Source organism: Labrus mixtus, chromosome 8 (genome assembly GCF_963584025.1).
Source record: "Labrus mixtus chromosome 8, fLabMix1.1, whole genome shotgun sequence".
NCBI lineage: Eukaryota > Metazoa > Chordata > Actinopteri > Labriformes > Labridae > Labrus > Labrus mixtus.
The window spans coordinates 1,897,501-1,922,311 of record NC_083619.1 but is presented as its reverse complement, the minus strand read 5'-3'; the positions used below and the strand labels follow the sequence as shown (position 1 = coordinate 1,922,311).

Here is a 24,811-nt window from a genome sequence, read left to right as displayed (position 1 = left end):
GAGACTAGAAAAGCGCTATATAAGCTCTCAAGTCCATTTACCATTTACATGCATGTCATAGACAAATGAAGCCGTCTGTCTGCAGACATGAGATGAACCAGGAGTTACTTTAGTGTGGCATCTTGTTCACCTCAGTGTATCCCTCACTGTTCTCCTTTCCCATCCCATCTCGTGTGTGTGACATCAGTCAAAGCTATCCTCGGCCATTAGGCTGTCAAAGAATCTACATTTCCACGGAGCACTGAATGCATCATGTCTCTCTCTGACTCACTTCAGGAGTGTCAGTGAGGATTTGTGAGGCCATCAGTTTATTTGTCTCTCTGTTGTTCGTCTTTATCTTTGTGTCTGTTTGCTCTGATGGTTGTTTCCTTTTACTCGTTGTGTTTTCTTCTCTTTGTTATTTCAGGAAATGATTTGATGCATGATTCGTACCCTTCAGATACACAAACCATTGTGTTGCTCCAAGGTACACAGGGGGACCTGCACGACGTCAGTAGTTAAAGTCACTTCAGGGTTAACTCTGAGTTTTAAGGTGGTTCACTCCATTCGGGGGTAGATCACCATGGTAACATATGCTGAACACCTGACCTGCTGTGCAGTCTGAATGAAGCAGTGTCTACTGACCAATCAAATGTCTTGATCAAGGAGCTCTGTGAGCTGATCGTGAGACAGTACTTATTTACTGATACTCTCAACGGAGTAGTGTTGTAGTCAAGACCACACTAACCGAGACCAAGACATACCTGAGACCAGAGTGCTCCGAGACGGAGACAAGACTAAAACCATGAATATCTCTAAAATCTAAAATCATCATCTTGTGTGAAGTGTGTTTCTCACTCAGACTGTAACACCGGGAAGGTTGTAGCCGAAACCGGTGGATGAAAATCTAAATGAAGTGAAGTTATTCCTTCATTTAGAAACGGCTGTTTCCTTCTAATCACAGTAATGGAAACATAGCCTCTCAGTGGTGGTCTCAACCCGTCTTGATTTAAAAATCCAGTCTACTCAGACTGAGACCGAGACAAAACCGAGTTAAAATGCTTTGATTCCAAGACCTTCAAAAAGGTCAAGACCAATTTCAAGTAATAAACATTAAGATTAAGATTTACTTTATTGATCCCGCAAGTGGAAATTTCTGTTTTTACACTCTGTAAATCATGCAGCACACACACAGGCTGAAATATACCAACCCAGTCTCATGTCAAAATGTGTAATACCTACGTTGGTCCACAGCGCAAAACATAGTAGTTTCACAATAAGGGCTCTAAAATTGTGACATGTCTACATTTCCTTTTGTCTATTCTTTTGTATAGGCATACCTCAGGTCACGTGACTGCCCAGTTTTCCCCTGGCGACAAAAAAAACCAATGGCGGACATCCCTTCTATTTTAAGATAGTTTGAGGCTTAAGTGTCATTTTAATAACCTTTCTGGCGACAAATGTACATTGTATCTTCATAATCTTCGTTCGGTTTATGTTTATGATCTTTAGTTTGTTCGTTTCTACAAAGATTCTTTCAGGTCTCACTAGAAAAACGTTGGAATGGTACGTTTTCTACTGTTGCTATGGTGGTTGCTATGGACGCTATCAACAACGAACCGGAAGGAAGTGGACGTTCGGTTCGCGGCTCTTAAACCGGGTTACATCAGACCCTAGACATCAAACTAAACTCCTATGCAATAAATAATGATTTCTGTTACATTTTTATGGATGTCTTTCATTACAACCAAATGTAATAAAACGATTGGAACAGATCGATGCATATTAGCAACATTATAAACTATAACATGTAACAATCCCTGATACATAAAGACAATACTGTACAGTTTGTGTGATTTATATGATTTTATAATTTTATTTAACAAAATTTCAAACCCAACCAACCCATTCAAAAAGGCCATTATGCTATGGTCTGCCAGTGTACTGCTGACATGCGCAATTGTGCAGTCACGCCCACTGTCGGTTTAAAGGCTGAGGGCGCGCACCTGGTAACTTTTAGTTCACTATCGATTCAACTCATAACAAGCACATAGGATGTTTCAAAGATATGAAAGACATTAAACTGAATATTAAAACAATGACTGATGACAAATTAGATTAACTCTTCTATAAGGAAAGAAGGATTAAAAAAAGTACTAGGATGAATTAATATGGACAAGAGCATAAGAAATTTTTACTTTTAGCCATAATTCTAAACCAAGCACTTAAGGCTGTCCTCCAAGCATATAGTTCCCCAGATTTTATGATATACTTACACCAAAACAAACAAACAAACAAACAAAATTTAAAAAAAACAAATAAACATTTTATGTACTGGGTTTTGAAAGAGCTATATGAAAGTATGACTGCAAGATGAAATGAGAATATTTAAGTTTTTGGCTTAGAGCTGAACGACATACATCATTGGAAAGGTCTCATCCTGGAGAGTAACATATGTGAAGATGAGGTTTCTACATGACCCCTGCTTTGAAATAGTGACCTTTAAACCTTGACCCAAGGGCATGTTTGAAGGTTTATAACTCAGCTACAAAAGGGGCTACAGACATGGGAATAACTGTTTTAGAAAGGTCTTGGAACAAAGTACCATGTGAGGGTAGTCAGCTCATCAATACAATAGGGGGAGCTGCTATATATGGTTAAAATACATTTTACCAAATGTATCAATTATTTTTTAAATATCTCATAACATAAATGTGTTAACCATCCAATTAAATTCCCCTGTGTACCCTCAATTAAATATATATTACTTCTTAGGTAAGGGAAACACTGAGATTTGTCTAAAAGACTACAATTCCTCAGAGTCAAGTCATACAGCTTGATACTGAATGGCGCCATAATTGTAGTCTTTTCCGTTTCCAAAAAAAGGTTGTAACTAGGATTATAAAAGGCTTACAAAAGATATATTCACTGAATATGTCACGGATCTCGTGTGGCCGAAGTATTTATTGCATAGTACATATATGATCTATGTTAAAATAAAGTACATATATCAGTTCATTTTGGATATTTTGACTGTTATTCTAGAAACGGGAATTTTGGTAGTTATGTCTGGCGTTGTGCACAGAGGGAACATAGTTAGGGTTGTAAAAGATGTATATCTACCCACTGTATCAAATATTTACTAAAGCCGAATAGGTTTTGTAAAATAATCTAGACTACATATATATTGTAAAAAAGTGGTCAAATCAAACCTGTTTTAAAAGATAGTATTAATCTGTCAGGATTATTTTGTTAAATAAAATCATATAAATCACACATGAACTGTACATTATTGTCTTTATGTATCAAGAATTGTTACATTTTATAATGTTGCTAATATGCATCGATCTGTTCCAATCGTTTTATTAAATTTGGTTGTAATGAAAGACATCCATAAAAATGTAACAGAAATCATTATTTATTGCATAGGAGCTTAGTTTGTCTAAGGATCTGATGTAACCTGTTTTAAGAGCCACAAACCGAACGTCCACTTCCTTCCGGTTCGTTGTTGATAGCGTCCATAGCAACCACCATAGCAACAGTAGAAAACGTAACAGTCCAACGTTTTTCTATCGAGACCTGAAAGAATCTTCGTAGAAACGAACAAACTAAAGATCATAAACATAAACCGAACTAAGATTATGAAGATACAATGTACATTTGTCGCCAGAAAGATTATCAAAACGACACTTAAGCCTCAAACTATCTTAAAATATTGCATTTTCTGCCGAAAATAGAAGGGATGTCCGCCATGTTTTTTTTTGTCGCCAGGGGAAAACTGGGCAGTCACGTGACCTGAGGTATGCCTATACAAAAGAATAGACAAAAGGAAACGTAGACATGTCACAATTTTAGAGCCCTTATTGTGAAACTGCTACGTTTTGCGCTGTGGACCAACGTAGGTATTACACATTTTGACATGAGACTGGGTTGAATATACACACATGCACAAACAGGATCCTATGGACATGCACTAATGGAGAGATGTCAGCGTGACGGAGCTGCCCACAGCGGGCGCTCCTGAGCTGGAGGTGGGGAGGGGGTTTGGTGCCTCGCTCAAGGGCACCTCGGCAGTGCCAAGGAAGTGATCTGGCACCTCTCCAGCTACCAGACCAACTTCGAGATTTGGTCCGCACCGGGACTTGAACTGGCGACCCTCCAGTTCCCAGCCCAAGTCCCTACAGACAGAGCTACTGCCGCCAAAGTTCCAGAAACTGAGCCAGTGGAGCAGGGTGTGCACACAGTCTAAGTGGAAATGTTCAGTCAGCCCTCTGTCGATTTAAAAATCTCATCTTGAATGTTCCAGTAGCACTGATATGAAACTGTTCTGTATGTGTGTGGAAGTCTCTGATTTATGCCCATCATCCTAAACATCAGGAACACGCTTCAGTCTTCAGATTTCAGACTTCAGAATTCAGATTTCAGTCTTCAGACTTCAGATTTCAGACTTCAGATTTCAGTCTTCAGACTTCAGATTTCAGACTTCAGATTTCAGTCTTCAGACTTCAGACTTCAGATTTCAGTCTTCAGACTTCAGATTTCAGACTTCAGATTTCAGTCTTCAGACTTCAGACTTCAGATTTCAGTCTTCAGACTTCAGATTTCAGACTTCAGATTTCAGTCTTCAGACTTCAGACTTCAGATTTCAGACTTCAGAATTCAGACTTCAGAATTCAGACTTCAGATTTCAGACTTCAGAATTCAGACTTCAGACTTCAGACTTCAGATTTCAGACTTCAGACTTCAGACTTCAGATTTCAGACTTCAGACTTCAGTCTTCAGACTTCAGATTTCAGACTTCAGACTTCAGACTTCAGACTTCAGTCTTCAGACTTCAGATTTCAGACTTCAGACTTCAGATTTCAGTCTTCAGACTTCAGACTTCAGATTTCAGACTTCAGATTTCAGACTTCAGATTTCAGACTTCAGACCACGTATTATGTGGTCTAAGGTTTCAGACTTCAGACCAGGTTGTGGTCTAAGGTGCAGATAGAAACATGGCAGCTTGCGTCTGACAACACCTCGATTTAACACAAACACAGCCCAGGGCGCTAACGGGCTCAAGGTCATTTGTTATTTGAACAACGTGAGCACAGGGCGTTAAAATTATAATTGCGTCCGGTGAATAAATAGGACATGTTTTATAATTTTAGGATAATTCTCTCAGGAGATGGTGGAGATGAAAATCAGAACACTCTGTTGTTGTTTTGATGCTAACTGTGTTTGATTGACTCGTAAACATTTGAAGAGTCTTCTGCTTTCATTTCATGATGAAAATAAACCAGCAGCTCCCTGATAAAAAGCAAAGACACTCATATCTCTGCTCTTCTGCACAGCATTATTTAAAATGTTCCCCTGAGGTCGTTCCACATTTCCTCCAGCACGATCTCTCGGAGGGTTCAGAAGACGATTGTAATAATAAAAGAATATGATACAAAAGCTGCAGGAACTCTAAGTGAGGTCGTTAACAACCTGAAGCAGCGCAGTGACATTAAGAAGCAGAGAACACAAGAAACAGACGACAAAGGTTCGTCTTTAATGAGGCCATTATCAAACTCATTTACACTCACAAGCCTCGCTCATAGAGGGAAGACGAGGGTTCATAATGATAACAGAGCGCTCAGTGGGGGACTTTGTATTTCTGAGTCTGAAAAGGAGCTTCCAGTGATGCAAAAATCATAATTTTGCCTCATTGAAGCTGTTGTGGTTAGCGGTATGAAACTACAAAGCTAGTTCCTCATATTTTCGACCACTGAAGCTACAGACCAATCACAGATCAGTGGGTGGGACCTCACTCCCAGAATCGAAACTTAACGTCCGCCATCTTGCTTGGAAGCTTTGCTAACAGGCTCTATGGAGAAAGTTAGAAAGAACGAAAGTATGATAAAAGTATGTTTCAGCTTCAAACTGATATGGATGAAGGGGAGGCAGTGCATTCTGGGAGTTGGTGTCTTTCATCCACATGAGCCAAAAAGACACTTTCTGCCTTTTCTCGGTCAAGAAGGCACCAACTTCAAAATGTATTTCACATTTCTACATATCTGACCCAATGTCAATACAGATTCATGTTTCAACGGGTCAAGTATCCCTTTAAGAGAAACACAGGGAAGCAGGCCAGATCCCTGGAATAAGAGAGAAAATGTCTTGAGCCGTGTGATCTTTGAATAGGAAAGAAAACAATAACAAGCGTTCTAGAGAGTCCTGCTGTCAGAAGCCAACGTCCTGTGAAGGTGTCACATTGTAGGTTATCCATTGTTTACAGTCTACCTAATATTGGTGGTGAGCGTGTTCACCGGGGGCTTTTTGTGGTGATGGCGGTCATTATATGGACCACACTCACCTGTTCACTGTTTTTTTTCTGTTGTTCTTTTATACATGTCAGCCATCTAATAATCTCTGAGGTCTTTTACTCTTTCTGAGATCTGACTTCTTCTCACAGTGCATTTTCAACCTGTCAGTGTCAAAGTTTAATTTTTAATTGCATGAAAATTCTCAACCTGGAAAAGTAAAGAAACACATTTTGCCGACTCAGCAGGGGACTGTGCAGCAGACAGATTTATTAAACCATATGATCCCAGTCAGTCTTTTGATTTAAGAGTATTTATGAATATATTATAAATAAAGATTCAGAGTCAGAGATGACCTCATCTTCTGCTGCAGAAAACATTACATTTCATGCTGTGACTTCAACAGATAAAACGTGGGGACTTTTACTGTGAAGGATTTGGCGCAGATTTAGAACAACACAGTGGGCAGTTTGAGTCTTCACAGCCACAGTACGCTTCTTTTAAAACATTCTGGATTTAAGTCGAGCATTTGACTGATTTGCTCATCTGCCCAAAACGTTGATGAGATATTTGACCTCCTCACTGCTCCAAGACAACCCACGAGGTTAACGAGCTACCTGGCGTCTTGGAGGCGTCCCACAATGGAAAGTGTGACTAGGACACTAGCATGTGTTCTCTGCAGTGGAGAAAGGATGCTGTGCTGTAATGGCGTCGGGACAGCCCTGCATGCTGTGTGCTTTGGTCTGATTTACTTTATTAAAGTGTCAACACAAAAAGACCCGAGGGGGAAAATGTAACAATGACTCATATTAACATCTGAATTGGAAAAAAAGCAAACAAACTATAGGTTTAAAAACACCCTCGGAGAATGAGGACACACACCAACGCTGTAAGAGAATCTGAATCTGTTAGTTCAATCATCCACACACAACTCTCTGAGAGACTAAATATCCAAATAAGAGCTGTAGCCGAGAAGAAGGGCTCCGTGCAGCTCTGCATCCACTGACACCTACTCAGCATATGTGTGTGTGTGTGTGTGTGTGTGTGTGTGTGTGTGTGTGTGTGTGTGTGTGTGTGTGTGTGTGTGTGTGTGTGTGTGTTGAAGAGATCAGTTAACTAATCGCGCCCTGTTTAGGGAATACTATCTCTGCCAAGAATTTAGGAGAGCTGCAGCGAGTTTGAGTGTGCGCTTGTTTGTTTGTCTGTGTGTGTGCTTGATGTCTTGCCAGGCGAGTGTGTGTGTGTGTGTGTGTGTGTGTGTGTGTGTGTGTGTGTGTGTGTGTGTGTGTGTGTGTGCAAACAGAGTGTGTGTTGTCTTCCATGATTCCTTGTGTGCTCAGGTTTCTTGGTAAACCGCGCTGTAGCCAAACATTAGAGTGACGTCTGACACGCTGGTGACGGCTGATGTCTGGTTGATATTCCCATTTATTTATACTCACACACACACGCACACACACGCACGCACACACACACACACACACACACACACACACACAGCTGGGACCATCCTGTCTCTGCAGCAGGAGTGTGTTTCTGGATTTTAGAGGGTTGTCAGACATGTGCTTCACTCAGAGATACTTGTTCATGATGAGACCTGATTTTGGAGCCTGTTGGTTTTCTTTGTAGTTTGGATGAACATTTACATGTTTATCTCTAAATGAAGAAAGTGCAACATGTTCCACATGAATATATCATCAAGTATATCCTGTGTGTGTCTCTGAGTCATGACTGTCTACAATGAGTGAGTGTGTTTGGACTGTGGGAGGAAGCCGTAGTACCCGGAGAGAACCCACACATGCACGAGGAGAACATGCAGACTCCACACAGAGAGACTCCTGACAGACGGGGATTCAAACCAGGAACCTCCACACAGAGAGACTCCTGTCAGACGGGGATTCAAACCAGGAACCTCCACACAGAGAGACTCCTGTCAGACGGGGATTCAAACCAGGAACCTCCTCACAGAGAGACTCCTGAAGGACGAGAGTTTGAACAAGGGGTACATCCCAGTTCCCTTAATTGCATCCAAGTGTTCTCCAGTTGCCTCCTCCACTTGTGTCTTGGTCCCTCCCACCAGAGATGCATGGAGAGATGCAAGGAAACGAGGCAGAGGAGAGAGGAGATGAGGAAATGAAGCAGAGGAGAGAGGAAATGAGGAAACGAAGCAGAGGTGAGAGGAAATGAGGAAACAAGGCAGAGGAGAGAGGAAATGAGGAAATTAAGCAGAGAAAAGAGGAAAGGAGGAAACGAAGCAGAGGAGAGAGGAAATGAGGAGATATGTTTTAAGAGACATGAGACGTCCTTTCCTCTGTAGCATCACGTGAAGCGACGTCCATTTGTGATGATGACAGCTGATCACATTCAGCTGTCAGTCGACTTTAACAGCTGTTTATCGCCACACAAATACACACTGTGTTATTTATAATCAAATACACACAGTAACAGTGTTTAATCTGATAACAAACACCTGTACATGAAGAACAACCTGCAGTCTACTTCAAACCAAAAGGACAATTTCTACTAACAAAAATATTTAATATTGAATTGTTTATTTATTATTTGTATTTGTTTTGACTGATAATCCAATAATGAACTCTATATTTCATAAACTAAGATATTTTATGATGTCCTAGGAATACTGGAAATTATTGAAGTTCTAAATAGAGAAAGAACGAACACAAAGATCATTAATGATCAGTCTGATATGAAACTTCTTTAACATAATAATGGATGTAAAACGTGTTTCTGACAGACGACTCCCACGCTGTCAGCCGTTCATTCTCAATGTAATAAATTAAAACAAACAGTCTGGCTGATCATGAAAATAAAATATAACCTACCTGTTATAATTATGAAGGAATCGTTGATGATCTTTTGATTTTAACACTTCATATGAACAGACTTTTTCTTTGACAGTGAATCAAAAACAAATCAAATATAAAGTCGGGAGAGATGAGTCTACACTCCATTATATTGATTTTATAGAACTTATACTTCATATTTCGTTGTTACTCCTCATGTCAAACACTTTTTTAATCCCAGCTCATCACAGACTCTTTACAAACTGACAGATGTTTATAATCTGTTTTAATGTCCGACGCTCCGTTTAGCGTCTTTTCTCCGTTATTAAACTCCGCTGATGTTGATAAGTTTCATTGAAGTCCGATCCGCTGCAGCGTCCAATCAATGAGTGGTATTCGATAAGGGGGCGGGTATTAAGAACAACACAAGCGAGGTAGAGAGAGAGGAGGAAACGACGTCAGAAAGAGCAAACAGACAGCTTTAAATCTGATTGGACACACAGATGCTGACAGGAAGTGACCAGAGGTGCTGACAGGAAGTGACCAGAGGCAGCGCACAACATTGACAGCTGTTCTTGAGAGCTCTTCTCAGCATCAAAACCATCCTAAATATCATCATCACCATCATCATCATCATTAAGTTAGTAGGTATTCATAAAGAGCTGGGTCTTTAGCTTTTTCTTAAAGGTGCAGAGGGACTCTGCAGATCGAATGGAGTTTGGAAGTTCATTCCACCACCGGGGGGCAACAGAGGAGAAGAGTCTAGTCAGAGACTTAGGACCCTGTTGTGAAGGTTGGATCAGACGCCTTTTATTGGCAGAGTGTAGTGGGCGGGAGGGAGTGTAGACCTGGATCAGAGAGTTAAAGTAAGGAGGAGACATTTCTGTCGCTGTTTTGTAAGCGAGCAGCAGAGTTTTAAATTTGATACGAGCAGTAACTACGATCCATCCAACCATTCAGTCATAAAATCCTGCACATATTGATGATATAATTAGCAAAGCCAGCTAAAGTTTGCACCCCTTGTGTGTCCTACATAGAGGAGAGGAACAGCCTCTCTTGTTCACAGTGTGCAGTTTTATCAGCATGAACTGAAGTGAACTCTAATCATCAGGGGATGAATGGATCCCCGTATCTGCTCCAGGGGAAACCAAAGTCTGAGTACAAAGAGTCAGCAGGTAAAACCCTCTGCTGCTCCTCATTCTCTATGTTACCCCAGCTTAAAAAACTATCACCATGACAACCGTATTTTAGGACGGCACACCAACGAGGAGCTAGGTGTGAGATTTAAGGTCTAACCTCTGCCTATTGTAACTGAGCTAGTGCAGCAGGTCTCAGTGTTTGCCTATAGGTGAGGACAACATGTTAACTTCACACAAACATTAAATCCATGTGGTGATGAGGCGTTCAGGTTCAAATCTCTTCTTCTGGTGTCACATACAGTACCTGCTGCTGCTGCTCAGGCGTTTACACCTCAGGAGGCCTCTGTGTGGGGAAGGCTTTCCTTTACAGTAACAATGTGCAGACAGGAGATAGGGCTGTAGTGGGTGAGGCTACTTTAAGATTTAAGTCACCTGAACTCTCCACACTTCATCATGTGCTCAGTCTCTGTGTCCCCCAACTCCTAAGGTGCAGAGAGAGAGCAGAAGCTCGAGCCGACCGTTTAAATATGAATACCTCGCCTGCATCCATTTTTTAGATGAAATAACTAAATCATGTTATAGGAGCTCACCTCCGACTTAAACCTGTGATTCTCGACTGCTCGAAGCTTCAGGACGCTCCAACAACTTCTCCCTGAAAACGTTTGGACCTGAGGCGTTATAAAACAGAACAAAGAACACAACAAACATGTTTTAAAAGTGATTCATAGACTTCTTTAACACCATTTTTTTTCAGGCACACGTTCCGCGACCCACTCCTGGGTCCTGTACCACCAGTTGAGAACCGCTGACTTTACCAAGCTGTTTGTGGTTTGTTGGGGTTAAAGACTCAGTGATACAACAGAAAACTCGATTTTTTTAAATTTTCAAAATCCAAAAGAAAAAATGCCAACCAGAATTTACATTTTTAGACACTTGAAATCCATTAATACCCTTTACTTTTTCTGAAGATTATTTCCTTTTTAATATAGATGGAAATGGAAATAACATACTGAAACATTTAGAAGTGACACAAAATACAGAGACAGACATGTACATTCACTTGAGAAATACCTCGGTGATTCACTTTTGCCTCCTGATCTGATCAGACTGAACACCCCACTGCACTCCTCCCTCCTCCTCATCTGACCTTCTCAACCCTTCAGGATCAGCCACAGGACTCTGCTCTGGGGACCAGGTCCAGGTCTGACGGCCGACTGCTCAAGGGCAAAAGTCAGGAGGAGAAGCCACTGGACCCGAGCTGAAGGTGGTGTCCACATGGCGTGCTGACAGCGTGCTGATCTGATGTTACATAAACACGATGAAGTACATCCAATCAGAGTGAAGCCGCCTTATCGTGTCTCCGCTCGGCGCGGTTAGTGACGGAGCTTAGTGCAGCGTGTCCTGGAAATCCCACAAGAGGGGAATTAACCTGTTTAAATTAATAACCGTGGCTTCCTGCCCGCCCACACTCTCTTTGATTCATCTTTCACTCCCTCACTCTTTTGTTCCTCGTGCCGCAGAGACGCTTCAGCCTCCATATGTCAGCGGCTGCTGCTTCCTCTCCAGCTGCTGTTTAGAAACACGCTCGTTTCCACGCCGCTGTATTTTTAACCTCTCCCTCTTTCTTTGTCTCCTCCTGTCTCTTCTTTTTGGGTTTGAATGTTTTTATTTTGTGCCCAGGCGATGGGAAGTCTTTGTCTGTGCGCCGCAGCGGGGTTGAAGCTCATACTGGCAGAGGGTGTCTGTTCCTTCCCTTTTCTTCTTGTGTCATGTTGTCTCTTTCTGTTTCCCTTCAAGTTGCTGTCGGTGTTGAGATTCGCCTCTGTTTCCTCTTTCTTCTCTTCGATAGTGTTCTGGGAGCACGCTGCGAGAGACATGCAGGTCGTTTGCATATTCACCATGTTCCTGAAGGCCTCGAGATAATTAAAAATCCATGCACTGAAAGAGAGAAGTTTTTAGTCACCGGGGAGCTGAACCTTTGAAGGATTTTTTTTTGGAGTTAGCTAACAGCGTGGAGCTATGCAGAAGCTTTACTGACTGTTTAAACTCTGAATACCTCAAACTGAATGTAGCTCACGCTCACATCCTCAGGACAAAGCTGACATACTCCTAACAAAAAGAAAACATGTTGACCTGTTCGCCTTCACCTGAACGGGGAGAAAATTCAAAGTGGTCGAAGGGACGACTTATAAAGTCACAGGTGTTAATGATCCATCCTTAAAGAACCCTCAAACATGTTTTCATTCTCACATGGAAGCAGACGAATGGGTGATCTAAAGCCCCGTTCCGTTTCACCTTCAATCTGAATGTTGCAGAGGCCTGATGTGAGGATGAAGTGATCCCCCCTGTGTGTATGTTGAGCTCACAGATGGTGACACCAATATTACGCTGTAGCAGAATCAATACGAACGTACAGAGACGTGATGACAGCTGAGCTAAGTAACGGTGTTTTCTGGGAAAAAGAGCTGCTATTTTTGTCTTCCATCTGCCAAACAGAGGCGGCCCATTTCCGCATTCTAAGGCGGATGCGGCATGCAATAGTAATCATGTGATTTGATTGTTTAATTAAATGTTTGTTTACAATGTTTCGCCTCAGATACATTGCTGTGGTGTTAATAAAATATGGATTAAAATGTTCAATTCAGTGATGAGTAGGCCACATGAATGTAAAAGGTTAAAAATCATTCATTCATGAGAAAGTGTGTTTTGTTTAAAATGTTATGTCATTCATAACGCCCAGTGGGAGGGGCTTCTGATTTTAAAAGATGGCTGCTTGCTATTTTCAGGCTACTCTAGTCCTGGTTACAGAAGAGGTAACGTGTTGGAGACTTTCTTTTTGAAGTGCGGTTTTCACACCGTTCTGTGTCAGACCAGTTTAGTCTGATACCGGCCACATTTCAAAAGTAACGAGAGCTGACAAACAAAATAAACAAACCTACATGTGGTTCGTAACTAAGATTTACAGATAGTCACAAGCAGTGATATGATGTGAATGCACTCTAACCACTGGACAAAGGGCATAACCGCTTATCCGGCGCCCCAAGTGTCAATATTTCTAATTCTGAAACAAAGCAGCTCATAGCACACACTGATACTGAAACACTGATCCTCAGGGGGTTTTGTTTTCACTTTGTCTCAGTGACACTCTGGTTGGACTCCACGCTGATGAACGTGTGATGTCACTCTCTTTTGTCACGTTACCGCAACAGTAACTTGTTTCAGGGTCTTCACACTCCTGTCTCCCATCACTCCTGCTTCTCCTCTTCTGATTGGATGGCTGTTCCTCTCCTCACCATTAACTGACCACTCGTCCTGACATGAGGCTATTAATCTGTGTTACACACTTCACCGCCCCCTCCCTCCCTCACACCCTCAGTTACTCACTCTCTCTCTCCTTCTTCCATCTCCAGCTGCACTCCAACTCTGACAAGGCCGATGGCTCCGTGAGGTACATCCTGTCCGGTGAGGGGGCCGGGTCCATCTTCATCATTGACGAGACATCGGGTGACATTCACGCCGCCCAGAGCCTAGACCGAGAGAGGAAGTCCCAGTACGTGCTACACGCGAGGGCCATCGACAGGCGGACGAACCGCTCGCTGGAGGCGGAGTCAGAGTTCATCATCAAGGTTCAGGATGTCAACGACAACGCTCCGACGTTTCCTGATGGACCGTTCTCAGCGTCCGTGCCTGAGATGTCTGATGTTGGTAAGCAGCGAGCCTTTAACACCTTTTCCTGACAAACTAACAGGAAGTCAGTCCAAACAGGAAGCTCACTATTTACAACAGTTTACTTTGATAAAAGTCCCGACAGTGAACACGTCAAGAGTCCTGCTGGTAACGTCTATTGTGAATATTCTGTATGTTTGATACTCTGCCAGGGGGGAAACCAAGAGTTGTAAATATATTCTAAAAACACATCTACAACATGTCCTGCAAAATCAGCAAAGAGAGGCTCTGCTTCACCCACAGGGGGCGCCAAAATCAGCACTACTGAAAAGTTCCCAACACGAGCTTTAAAATGTGGCTTCCAACATAAGCCAGTGAAAGTGAACACTGTTTAGGATATCTTCATCACCTCTACTGTTCGCTCGGTTTGTGTCCCGACATTCTTTAAACCATAAAACCACAGTACGAGTTCCTAAACATGAACATAACTCTCTACTGGCAGGTCTTCCTACATGCACTATCAAACCTCTGCAAATGATACAAAATGCAGCAGCACGACTGGTCTTCAACCTTCCTAAAAAAGCACATGTCACTCTGCTGTTCATATCCTTACACTGGCTCCCAGTTACTGCTCGCATCAAATTTAAAACTCTGCTGCTCGCTTACAAAACAGCGACAGAAATGTCTCCTCCTTACTTTAACTCTCTGATCCAGGTCTACACTCCCTCCCGCCCACTACGCTCTGCCAATAAAAGGTGTCTGATCCAACCTTCACAACAGGGTCCTAAGTCTCTGACTAGACTCTTCTCCTCTGTTGCCGCCCGGTGGTGGAATGAACTTCCAAACTCCATTCGATCTGCAGAGTCCCTCTGCACCTTTAAGAAAAAGCTAAAGACCCAGCTCTTTATGAATACCTACTAACTTAATGATGATGGTCTCCATATTATTGATGATGATGATGGTAATGACGATGGTTTTTGTTTGATAACGACGACTTATAAGATGGTTTCTATACTGATTAGAGCTCTCAAGAACTGCCCTCAATGTTGTGCTGTGCCTCTGGTCACTTCCTGTCAGCACCTGTGTGTCCAATCAGACTCAAAGCTGATCGTTTGCTCTTACTGACATTGTTCCCTTTTTTCTAGATCCTTGCTTGTGTTGTACTTACTCTCTGATGTACGTCACTTTGGATAAAAGAGTCTGCTAAGTGAATTGTAGAATTGTAGAACTCTTGGTTATAAAGAAAATGCCATTAGGATCTGAGGCTGCAATCAAACGTACTTCTTCTAAAGTTTTAAAGATGGTGCATGAGTTTTTATATCTCCAGGTTGTTCTTACGAAGAGTGTCCCAGTGTCACTGTGTAGATATCTTAAGTTCTGTCCAGAGAATGAGACGATATATCTGACAGGTGATGATGTTGGCTGAGGCTCACTGTGATGAATATAATCATCAATGAAGCACATGCAACCCAGAGACAACTCCACGTGTGCAGTGATCCTTCTTCTGAAGAGGATTATGTAAAGTCACTGTGAAATAATCGAGACAGACACCTGCTGAGAAGCTCGGCCCGGAGGAGAGAGCGCAGAATACATAAATAAAACAACTCGGCAAACAACCACAGAAGTTTCCTCTCTCTCTCTTTTCACACGTCTCCCTCTGGGAATCCTGCTGATTCATCTCCATCAACATCTGCAATGTTTGCATCACTCAAACTGGGTACACCATCGCCCAGCACGCAGGTATTATGATCTGTCTCACGGCTAACGGGAACAATCCGACAGCAGAGAGTACATCCCTGCCGATATTATTCAGAACAGATTGAGACGTAACGTTAGCCTGTATCGTTAGCGGTGTCTTCGTTGTCTCATGTTTAGCGGCTGCAGGAAGTCGTCTAACCCGAGTTATGTCTCAGGTTTGATATGAATAAATCAATAAATCTTTAAGTTAGCTTCATAAGTTTTGAACCTTACAAACTTATCTCAACTGGCATGTCACCAATGAGCCTCTCCAGCATAGCCATGGCCTGTAGTCGTCATGGTAACAGTTGGATAACAACAGGCTGATGATGCTAGCAGAGTCCTTCCCCTCTCCTCTCCTCCCCTTCCCTCCCCTCCTCTCCTCTCCTCTCCTCTCTCAGTGACACTGAGAAGTTCATAAAGTCAGTCAGCATACTGAAAAGACAGGTTGGTTTTGACCTCCTGGATGAGAAAAAACATTTCTGTCTAAAAAAAACACATCACCACACTGAGGAAAACTGGAGGTAAAAGTGTGAAGAAGACAAAGAAATGATCATGCATCACAAGGTGTTTCCCTATACGTGTCTGTTTTTTCTCTCTGATCTTTCTGAGGAGTCTTAAGATAGGATCTCTTAACATTAATGGTGGGAGAGACAGACAGAAAAGAGGCCTTATCTCCAAGATCTCAACTCAGAAAAACATTGATATCTTGTTTTTACAAGAGACTCATACCACACCATCAGATGAGACAGATTGGGGTTCATGGTGGGAGGGCTCTAACTACCTTAGCCATGGCACCAACTTTAGTGCAGGGGTAGCCATTTTGTTTAGAGCATCTGCAAATGTAAAGAATAGAAAAAAATAGAGGACACTGTTTTCTGTTTCACTAATATTTATGCTCCAAATAATGGAGCTGAAAGGGTAGCTGTGGTGGGAGGTTGGTAAAGCTCAGATTTGTGTTTTTTGTCAGCAGTATACGTCACACTCGTCTGCTAGATTTAAAACAGGGGTTAAATGGGAGTGTGGATCCCACCACTGGTACCCTGCTGAAGGAGAAATGCATGGAGTTGAGCTCTTTCCTACAGGAGAGGGTGAAGGGAGCTCTTGTGCGGTGTCGTTTCCTTCAACTGAAAGACATGGATGCCTCAACGTCTTTCTTTTTTAATCTAGAGAGATCGGTGACACAAAAGAAGCTGCTGACATGTCTTAAACTGCCAGGAGGTCGTATTACAACTGATCCAAAGGAAATGAGCAGTCATGCCATGCAGTTCTATGAAGATGTGTTTGGAGCAGAGAGTTGCAGCCAGGAGTGTCGCAGCTCCTGGAGGGTCTCCCTCGGCTCAGTGTGGAGGTCTCTTCTGGAGGAGCTCACTGCTGCTGTCACTCAGATGGCAACAGGAAGAGCACCTGGAATAGATGGGTTGTCCACAGACTTTTTTAAGAGGTTCTGGAGTATTCTTGGGTCTGACCTGCATAGTGTTTTCATGGAGTGTTGCAGGACCGGGTCCCTTCCTGGTTCCTGTAAGAGAGCAGTTCTTTCCTTGCTCCCCCAGGAAAGGTGACCTGGCATTGTTAAAAAACTGGAGGCCGGTTGCTTTGCTCTGTGCGGACTACAAGATCTTCTCCAGAGCTTTATCAAATAGACTAAAGGACGTTCTGGGAAGTGTGGTCCATAAAGACCAGAGTTATTGTGTTCCAGACCGGACAATCATGGATAATGTTTTTCTTATCAGAGATGTCATTGATGTGTGTAAAATCTATAATATAAATGTTGGCATTGTGTCACTGGATCAAGAGAAGGCGTTTGACAGGGTTGATCACTCTTATTTGTTTTCTGCACTGAGGTCTTTTGGTTTTGGTGATGGTTTTGTGTCATTAGTTGGTTTGTTGTATCAGGATGCACAGTGTTTGGTGAAGATGGGGGCGGGGTTGAGTCGGCCAATCCCTGTACGGCGAGGGATCAGACAAGGTTGTCCCATCTCCGGCCAGCTGTATAGCTTGGCTATTGAGCCCTTGCTGTGCAGGTTGAGGGGCTCAGCGGGCTTTCTTTGCTCGTGTCCTGTAGCATCGAACATCCCCCTACCGTTTCTGCCTATGCTGATGATGTAAACATCTTCATCTCCAATCAGGGGGACGTTCGGTGTCTGCAGGACACCCTGTCCCTGTATGAAAGGGCAACAGCTGCACGGGTGAACTGAGAAAAAAGTAGTGCCTTATTGTTGGGAGAGTGGAGGGACCAGGCAGTGCCCAACCAGTGGTCAATAACTTGGTTGCCTCGACTCTCTGGCACAGACTTGTGGCTCTGACTCCTCCAAGAGGGCTGATGGAGGACATTCAAAGGGCCATCCTGGATTTTATCTGGTCAGGCAAACACTGGGTCCAGGCGGCAGTCCTCTTCCTGGCGGTGGCTGAAGGGGGACATGGACTTATAGACATGCAGTCAAAAATTGCCTCATTCAGACTCCAGACTGCACAGAGACTCCTTTTCACTTGTGGTCCCAGCTGGATGGACATCGCTCGACTGCTGCTGAGGAGAGCTGGACGGCTGGGGTACACTAAGCAGCTCTTTCTGTTAAAGCTTGAGGAGGTGGATCTCACTGGTTTAACATCCTTTTATATGTCTGTAATGCAGGCATGGAAAATGTACACATTCAAAAGAAACAAAACTGAGAGTCCGGGAATGTGGATCTTTGAGTTATTTTTTAATGATTTCATTAGGACTCCAACTTTGCAGTCAGCCAGTCTCCGGGCCAGTTTCAGAGAGGCAGGCTGCACAAAACTGGGTCACCTGGTAAGACTGACCCTGGACGCCCTCAAAGAAAGGACCAATATCACCTCCAGCCGGGTGCATAAAAGAGTGGTAGAGGAAGTCTTTGCTGCACTTGCAGAACAACTTGGAACATTTCTAAACATTGAGAATCTGTGTGAGCAGTGGAGTGAAGAGGGTGAATACAGCTTCCCATCTTTGTCTGTTACCTCAGATGTCGGGGAGTGGCAGGAAAGAGGAGGTGGGCAGCTGTCCTTTAGTACTCCTCTTCTGGAAAAGTTCCAGGATGCGGGGAAAAAGGGCACTCTATCAGTCCTGTGGTAAGGTCCTACATCTTCGTTGTTGAGAGAGTCGAGATGGATCAAGTTTTTTGGCCCAGATGTTTCCCCGAAAAGGCAGCTGGCAGTCCCTATACAAGCTGCCTGTTGAGAAGAGAACAGCAGATCTCCAGTGGAGAGTTGTGCATGGGGTTCACATTGATCCAGGGGTGGGAGAGGAGTGTTTGTTTTGTTCACTAACTGAAACCTTGTCACATCTGTTTGTTGAGTGTCCGAGGCTCTCACTCTTGTTTGTCCTTTTGAAAAGCTTGTTTGAAGCTCTCCGGGAGGATTTCTCTTTTGTATTGTTTGTTTTTGGGCCAAAGTATTCTGCAAGACTGTACATACTCAGGGTACTGGCTGTGTGGAACCGGTGCTGGTTCTGGAGGGACGTTTGAAGGCCAGACTAAAGGTTGAACAATGTGCACGACTTTAATCATGTGTGGGCTGTGGAAGAAGCTTTGTGCTCTGTGGGTGGGGATGGAGAGCTGATTATAAATTTTTGATTCAGGTAAATGTTGTTGTTGTTTGTTGATATTGTGATTTTTGTTGCAGTTCTCAGTGGGATGTCTTGTGATTTCACCCTCCTCTGCTACTCTGACCTGAAGTGTCAAAGTATTTGTAGGATCAACGTCAGCAGCAGACATTTAAGAAATGCAAACAGTGTGTCGACGGTCAGATCACTGCTCTGAGTGTTTTCGAGACATTAAAGGAAGCTCCTTCTCAGTCTAAACCTTTGACATTATAAGCTCTGCACCAGTCTTTATGTGGTAAAGATAATCTGAGGTTAGAACAACCTGTGAAATACGAGACCAGCAGTTCCCTGATTCTTCTCATAGTTATATTATAAAGGTGTCTGATGCATCTGGAATAAAGTAATGATGTTGGTTACATTGTTGTATTATTATCTTTGTATATATTTTCATATAATAGCATTATCTTTGTGTTTACAAAAGGTGCGCCAGTGACCTAGTGTTAAGTGGGCTCCCTCTCTCTGACTCTGTCTTCTGTACTGTCTCTAATTAAAAGACATAAAAAGCCCCAAAATAAACCTTTGAATGATAAGTGCCTTAGGGTGCATTCAGCCGTTAGGTCTGTTTTTAAATGAACTCGTGTTGATGGATAGTTTGTTTGGTTTGGTGTGAACTCTCAAATGAACTCTGGTGCAGACTAAAGAACCAAACTGTGGTCCGCTTCAAAGTGGGAGTCTCTGTCTCCTCCAAGCGCACTGGAGTTCGGTTCACCGTAGGTGAGAACGCGTGCCGGACCAAACAAGGGATGTAAACCAAAAAGCAGTGCATTGTGGGTTGAATTTGGCCGTCTGTCAACGTTGTCAATAGGTGTGACGAGCGTGGCTACCGTTAGCATTGCTAACAACACCAGCCTTCAGTCCTCCTTGCAGGTTTCCCCGCATGCCTCTGCTTAGCGTGGGTACACATCGCTCCGGCAGCTGACACAGCCAACTCATGACTTCATCATTTAATAGATCTATATACTGACACACTGCGCCGTGCTACAGGATGCCATTGTTTCACTGTCTTACTTTCAGGTCATAGGGCATTTGTCACGTTCAGGGAAAAAACAAGGAACTGGACCCACATGCAGAATTGACTAAATATATTTGATAAACAAAAAGGCCAAAGGCAAAACTAAAACTTACTTCAAAAGCCAAAAACTAGAAGTCAAAAAGCACAGGAAAAATACTTGAAACACAGGTAAGCAGAGGTCTGGCATAGGACACAACATACGACAATCACTGATCTACCACAGAGGGGAAGAAACACAGAGATTAAATAGACACAGGGGTAATCAGACACAGGTGAGACTAATGACACAGGTGAAGACAATGAGGGCAATCAACACTGGAGGGAAACACACAGAGGCAGGACAAGAAACACTGAGGACAACTACAAAATATATACATGAAACACTGAAGACACACTAGAACATAGAGGGACACAAGGATATGAAATTACAAAATAACACAGGAAACACTGAAGACCAAACTAGGAAACACCAGGGAAGATAAATACACCTAAACTGTGAAATACAAAACTAAAAAGACCAAATCATGACAGTATTAGGCTTTGGTGTGTTTGACAAAGTGCAGTTTGAAAGCAAATGAAAAAATACAAAACTGTTACAACTTCACCCCTGAATCACACCGAGCCCACCGGACATCATGATAGCGACCTCAGTCGACTGCTCTGTTAAAGACCAATGTCAGGGTTCATCATGGTCAAAATCCCAGAACACGGTGTGGCAATAATGCAGATGTTTCTACAGGTATTGAATCAGAGATGTTAAGAGTCTGACGACGTCTAAAATCATAGTGCCTACTGGCAAAAAGAAGTCATACGTGTGAATCAAATAACATTCAATTTATACAAAATCTGAATCAAACAACATTCAATTTATACAAAATCTACGTTGTGTCGTCTACACGCTGTATGAGGTGGGATACGCCCCCTTCCACGACAGCTGATATTAGCGGCTAACATGCGCTAACTTTACAGTGAATTACTTTTTCTGTGTGAGTATAAAGACACACTTCCTGCTTAGATAGCAGCTGAGGTCGGGACACAAACGATAGCTACAATGTTAAAGATACATCATCTTTCATCATTCTGCTCCCCCAAAGACAAAAACACAACAAACAGAGAATTACATCGAACTTATGAACTATTGTTATGATTAAACAGAAGACTGTAAACGATGTCTCTGCAGGGAAAGCAAACACGGAGCGGTTCAGACGTGATGAATGAGATGGATTAAAGCTCCGGCCTCTCCTGTCCGCTGCTACACGTTCGGGCTAATGGGCTGTGGCTGTGGACCGATGCTCTGCTGACAACACGCTCTGTTTTACTGCAGCTCTTTGTTCCCCACTCACAGAGAGAAGGAGCAACAAGTTCTCATTGAACAACACGGATCATTTTCATCGTTTCTTTGTTGCTGTAGGAGGCCGGTGCATCGACCCTCGTGCTTGTGTTTTGGTTCTTTTTAAAGATTTATTTTTGTATTTTTGAGATAGGACAGTGGATAGAGCTGGAAATCAGAGAGTGAGAGAGAGAGTATTGACATGTGGGAAATGAGTCACAGACTCCATACATGGGGCGCGCACTAACCACTAGGCTACCAGCGCTCCGTGTTTTGGTTCTTAAGATGAGTAAAGAAATGATCAGGACCAGAGAATTTAAAAGAATTCAGTAGATCTTATTCAGGCTATAAATCGGATGAGATGAACAAAATGCTGTTTGCCTTGACATGTCCTGATTGGGTCTGGCACTCACCCCCCGCTGGATCAGGCTGTCCCTCTCCCCCCCTACTCCCTCACTTTCATCACAGAGGAGATGAATGGTTTTCTCTGAACATTATTTTGTTCCCCCAGCTGGCGCTACTCATCCTCCTCCAGATCCACTGAGCGGCTTCATCTGACATCTCCTTTACTGTCTTTCACAAACTCTGCTCCCAGCACTCCCAGTAATAAAACAGCTGTCTACATCCCACTTCTCCTGGACCAACCTAAACTTTCTATCCTCGCTGTTCAGCTCCGGCCCCTAAACCTGCATATCTCAGCTTTTTCCGTTGACATGCTTCCTCTGCAGATTCCTCGCAGGGAACCGTCAGCTCTCTAAAATAAACATCCGCTGACTCGCAGACCTTCACACTGCGTCAGGCCTCAGGTTAGTGCTAACTAACAGGAAGTCTACCTGCATCTCTGGATCATTAGCGCTCTTTAAAGACCTGACTGGTGTCTGCAGAAAAGATCTTCCTCCTTTGCATTTCTGTCCCTCCTGACGATCTGGACGGCTACACTCTTTTCATTCTGAACTCACCTGTCGTCTTTTACTTTCAATTCCAGGTACGATGGGTCCCTGTCTACCTGAGGTTTGAGGATCTGGGGTGATGGCAGCACATCGTAAAAAAGCCCTATCATGACTTAAACCCTAACCCTTTGATGAACAGATAAATATGATGAGTTCCATGTGAGAGCACCCTGGGATATATACAGTATATGTTTTCTCTAGGGGTCGATTCATATGATTTTTATGTCCCATAATCTGATCACTGATTACGTGCCCCCCCCCCCCCCCCCTCTTCTTTGCAGGAAAATCCGTTTTCCAGGTGATGGCCTCAGACGCAGATGACCCGACCTACGGGAACAGTGCGAAGGTGGTTTACAGCATGGTGGAGGGACAGCCGTACTTCTCTGTGGACCCAAAGACAGGTAACAGCTGCTGCGTCCTCTTTAAAGGAGGACAGGTGAGAGTTAAACAGAGAGGAAACCAGAGGCCAGCCAACACGAGCAGAGCTGGAGACAGCCAATAAGATCTCTGGTTTCTGACTGGAGGTTCTGAACATGGAGGAGAGGGGTAATAGATGAACTTAAAGTGTTAATGGATGCAGATGGAGAGTTAACATTAGAGAGGTGTATGTCACAGCCGAGTGGAGAGGACTCTTCACAACATGCAGTGTTTCTGGTGGTGCAGGTCGTCACTTTGTTTTGCTCAGAGATTTTCTTTTATCCAGGATGTGTTTTTTTTTTTAATCACCATGAATACTTTGGAGTGATTCAAAATGTATCCCTATATTAAACTAAAACTGCTTCATTTAAAATAATCTTCAAACGGTGACTCAGCAGGTGACCACGACATCACTTCCACCTTTACATTCAACATGTTCCTGCTTAGTTCAATAAAGTTCTCACAACTCACAGGTTTTTATTGCTGTTGGTCCTGTGGTGGTCTTAGACAAAGATGATTCAGGATTTGACAGAGACCAAGGAAATCACTTTTGTTGTCTGTGATATAGATTTGGCAAATCTGCTAAAGTCCATCAGACCAAAAGCTCTCTTTGCACATTGCCCCCTTTTTCTAATTGGTTGCAGAGTATTTCATGGTTATTGATAACATTCTGATATATTTCTGTTCTGATTTGAACTCATGCATCATGGACTGAGGCGTCCACTCTTCTCGACATCCTGCAGCGTTCGTATCAGTTTTTATTTTCTGATGAACACTTCATGCAGACATCGTGATCCCCCTCTCCTCAGCTCGTATGTAAATCTTAGCTTTGCAGTCCCACAGGACACACTAGGAGTTTTAATTGGGATGTCTTCACACTCAGCATCAGTAAACAGCAAGCGTTGTGCTGAAATAACGGCTGCTGCTGATGTCAGAGCGGACTGAATCCAGAGAAGAGGCTTTGTATGAGAGGAGCTCTTTTCCTTTTTTCTTTTCTTTGTCCTCTTCTCTTTGTGTGAGACTGGTTGTGTGTGTGTGTGTGTGTGTGTGTGTGTGTGTGTGTGTGTGTGAGACTGGTTGTGTGTGTGTGTGTGTGTGTGTGTGTGTGTGTGTGTGTGTGTGTGTGTGTGAGACTGGTTGTGTGTGTGTGTGTGTGCGTGTGTGTGTGTGTGAGTGTGTGTGTGTGTGAGACTGGTTGTGTGTGTGTGTGTGTGTGTGTGTGTGTTTTCCTGCAAACAAAGAGTCTCACATTGAGACAGCATCAGAGTGAATGTGGTTATCTTCAGTTTGACATCGTCTTCTTTAAATTGAGGTGTGAGCAGCTCGATTATATTTACTCGCTCTGCAGTAACTGAAGGTGATAAATAAGACAGCAGCGTCCGCCTGATGACCACACTCAGCGCACAGCGGTGTACTGTGATGATGTCATTAACGCTTAGATAAACCAGTGTTGGTTAGTAAAAAGTACAAGTAGGAGCGTGTTGTTCAGCTCGCGTCCTGTTCCGGAGCAGAACAACAACATGTTCTGGGTTTATGCTGTGTTCCATGTACCTCTGAACTCAGGATGTCCCAGCTGGGAATGACGTCACAGCTCATGTTCCAGTTACGAGTTGGCAACAAGTGGAACCAGCAACATGGACCAGGAGTAGCTTTTTGTTGTTAGCTAACACCAGACTATGAGATAGTTTGCAGAGTAAGTTGACAGAAATACTATCGGTGTGATGGATTTAATTACAGAGAAACACGACTATGGTGGTAATGATCATTACTGTTACAATGTAAGAGATGCACGTAGCAGCCATGTTGGATTTTAGCTCGGGCTACTGAAGTTCCTGCATGTTTCAGAGTCGGGTTTCCCTCTTCAGGGGGGCGTT

At 43.2% G+C, this 24,811-nt stretch overlaps 2 protein-coding genes across 2 annotated transcripts in view; one reads left to right on the top strand and one right to left on the bottom strand.

Annotated features, from left to right (window-relative positions):
- The window catches only part of LOC132978590 (neuropilin and tolloid-like protein 1), a 609,128-nt gene that overhangs the window by 289,820 nt on the left and 294,497 nt on the right, over positions 1-24,811 (bottom strand). The gene's annotated exons all lie outside the window — the stretch shown is intronic.
- The window catches only part of LOC132978586 (cadherin-18-like), a 102,583-nt gene that overhangs the window by 35,229 nt on the left and 42,543 nt on the right, over positions 1-24,811 (top strand). Inside the window, exons 3-4 of the mRNA XM_061043803.1 lie at positions 13,617-13,911; positions 22,802-22,921. Of these exons, the coding sequence (XP_060899786.1) occupies positions 13,617-13,911; positions 22,802-22,921 (415 nt within the window). The remainder of the gene's footprint in view (positions 1-13,616; positions 13,912-22,801; positions 22,922-24,811) is intronic.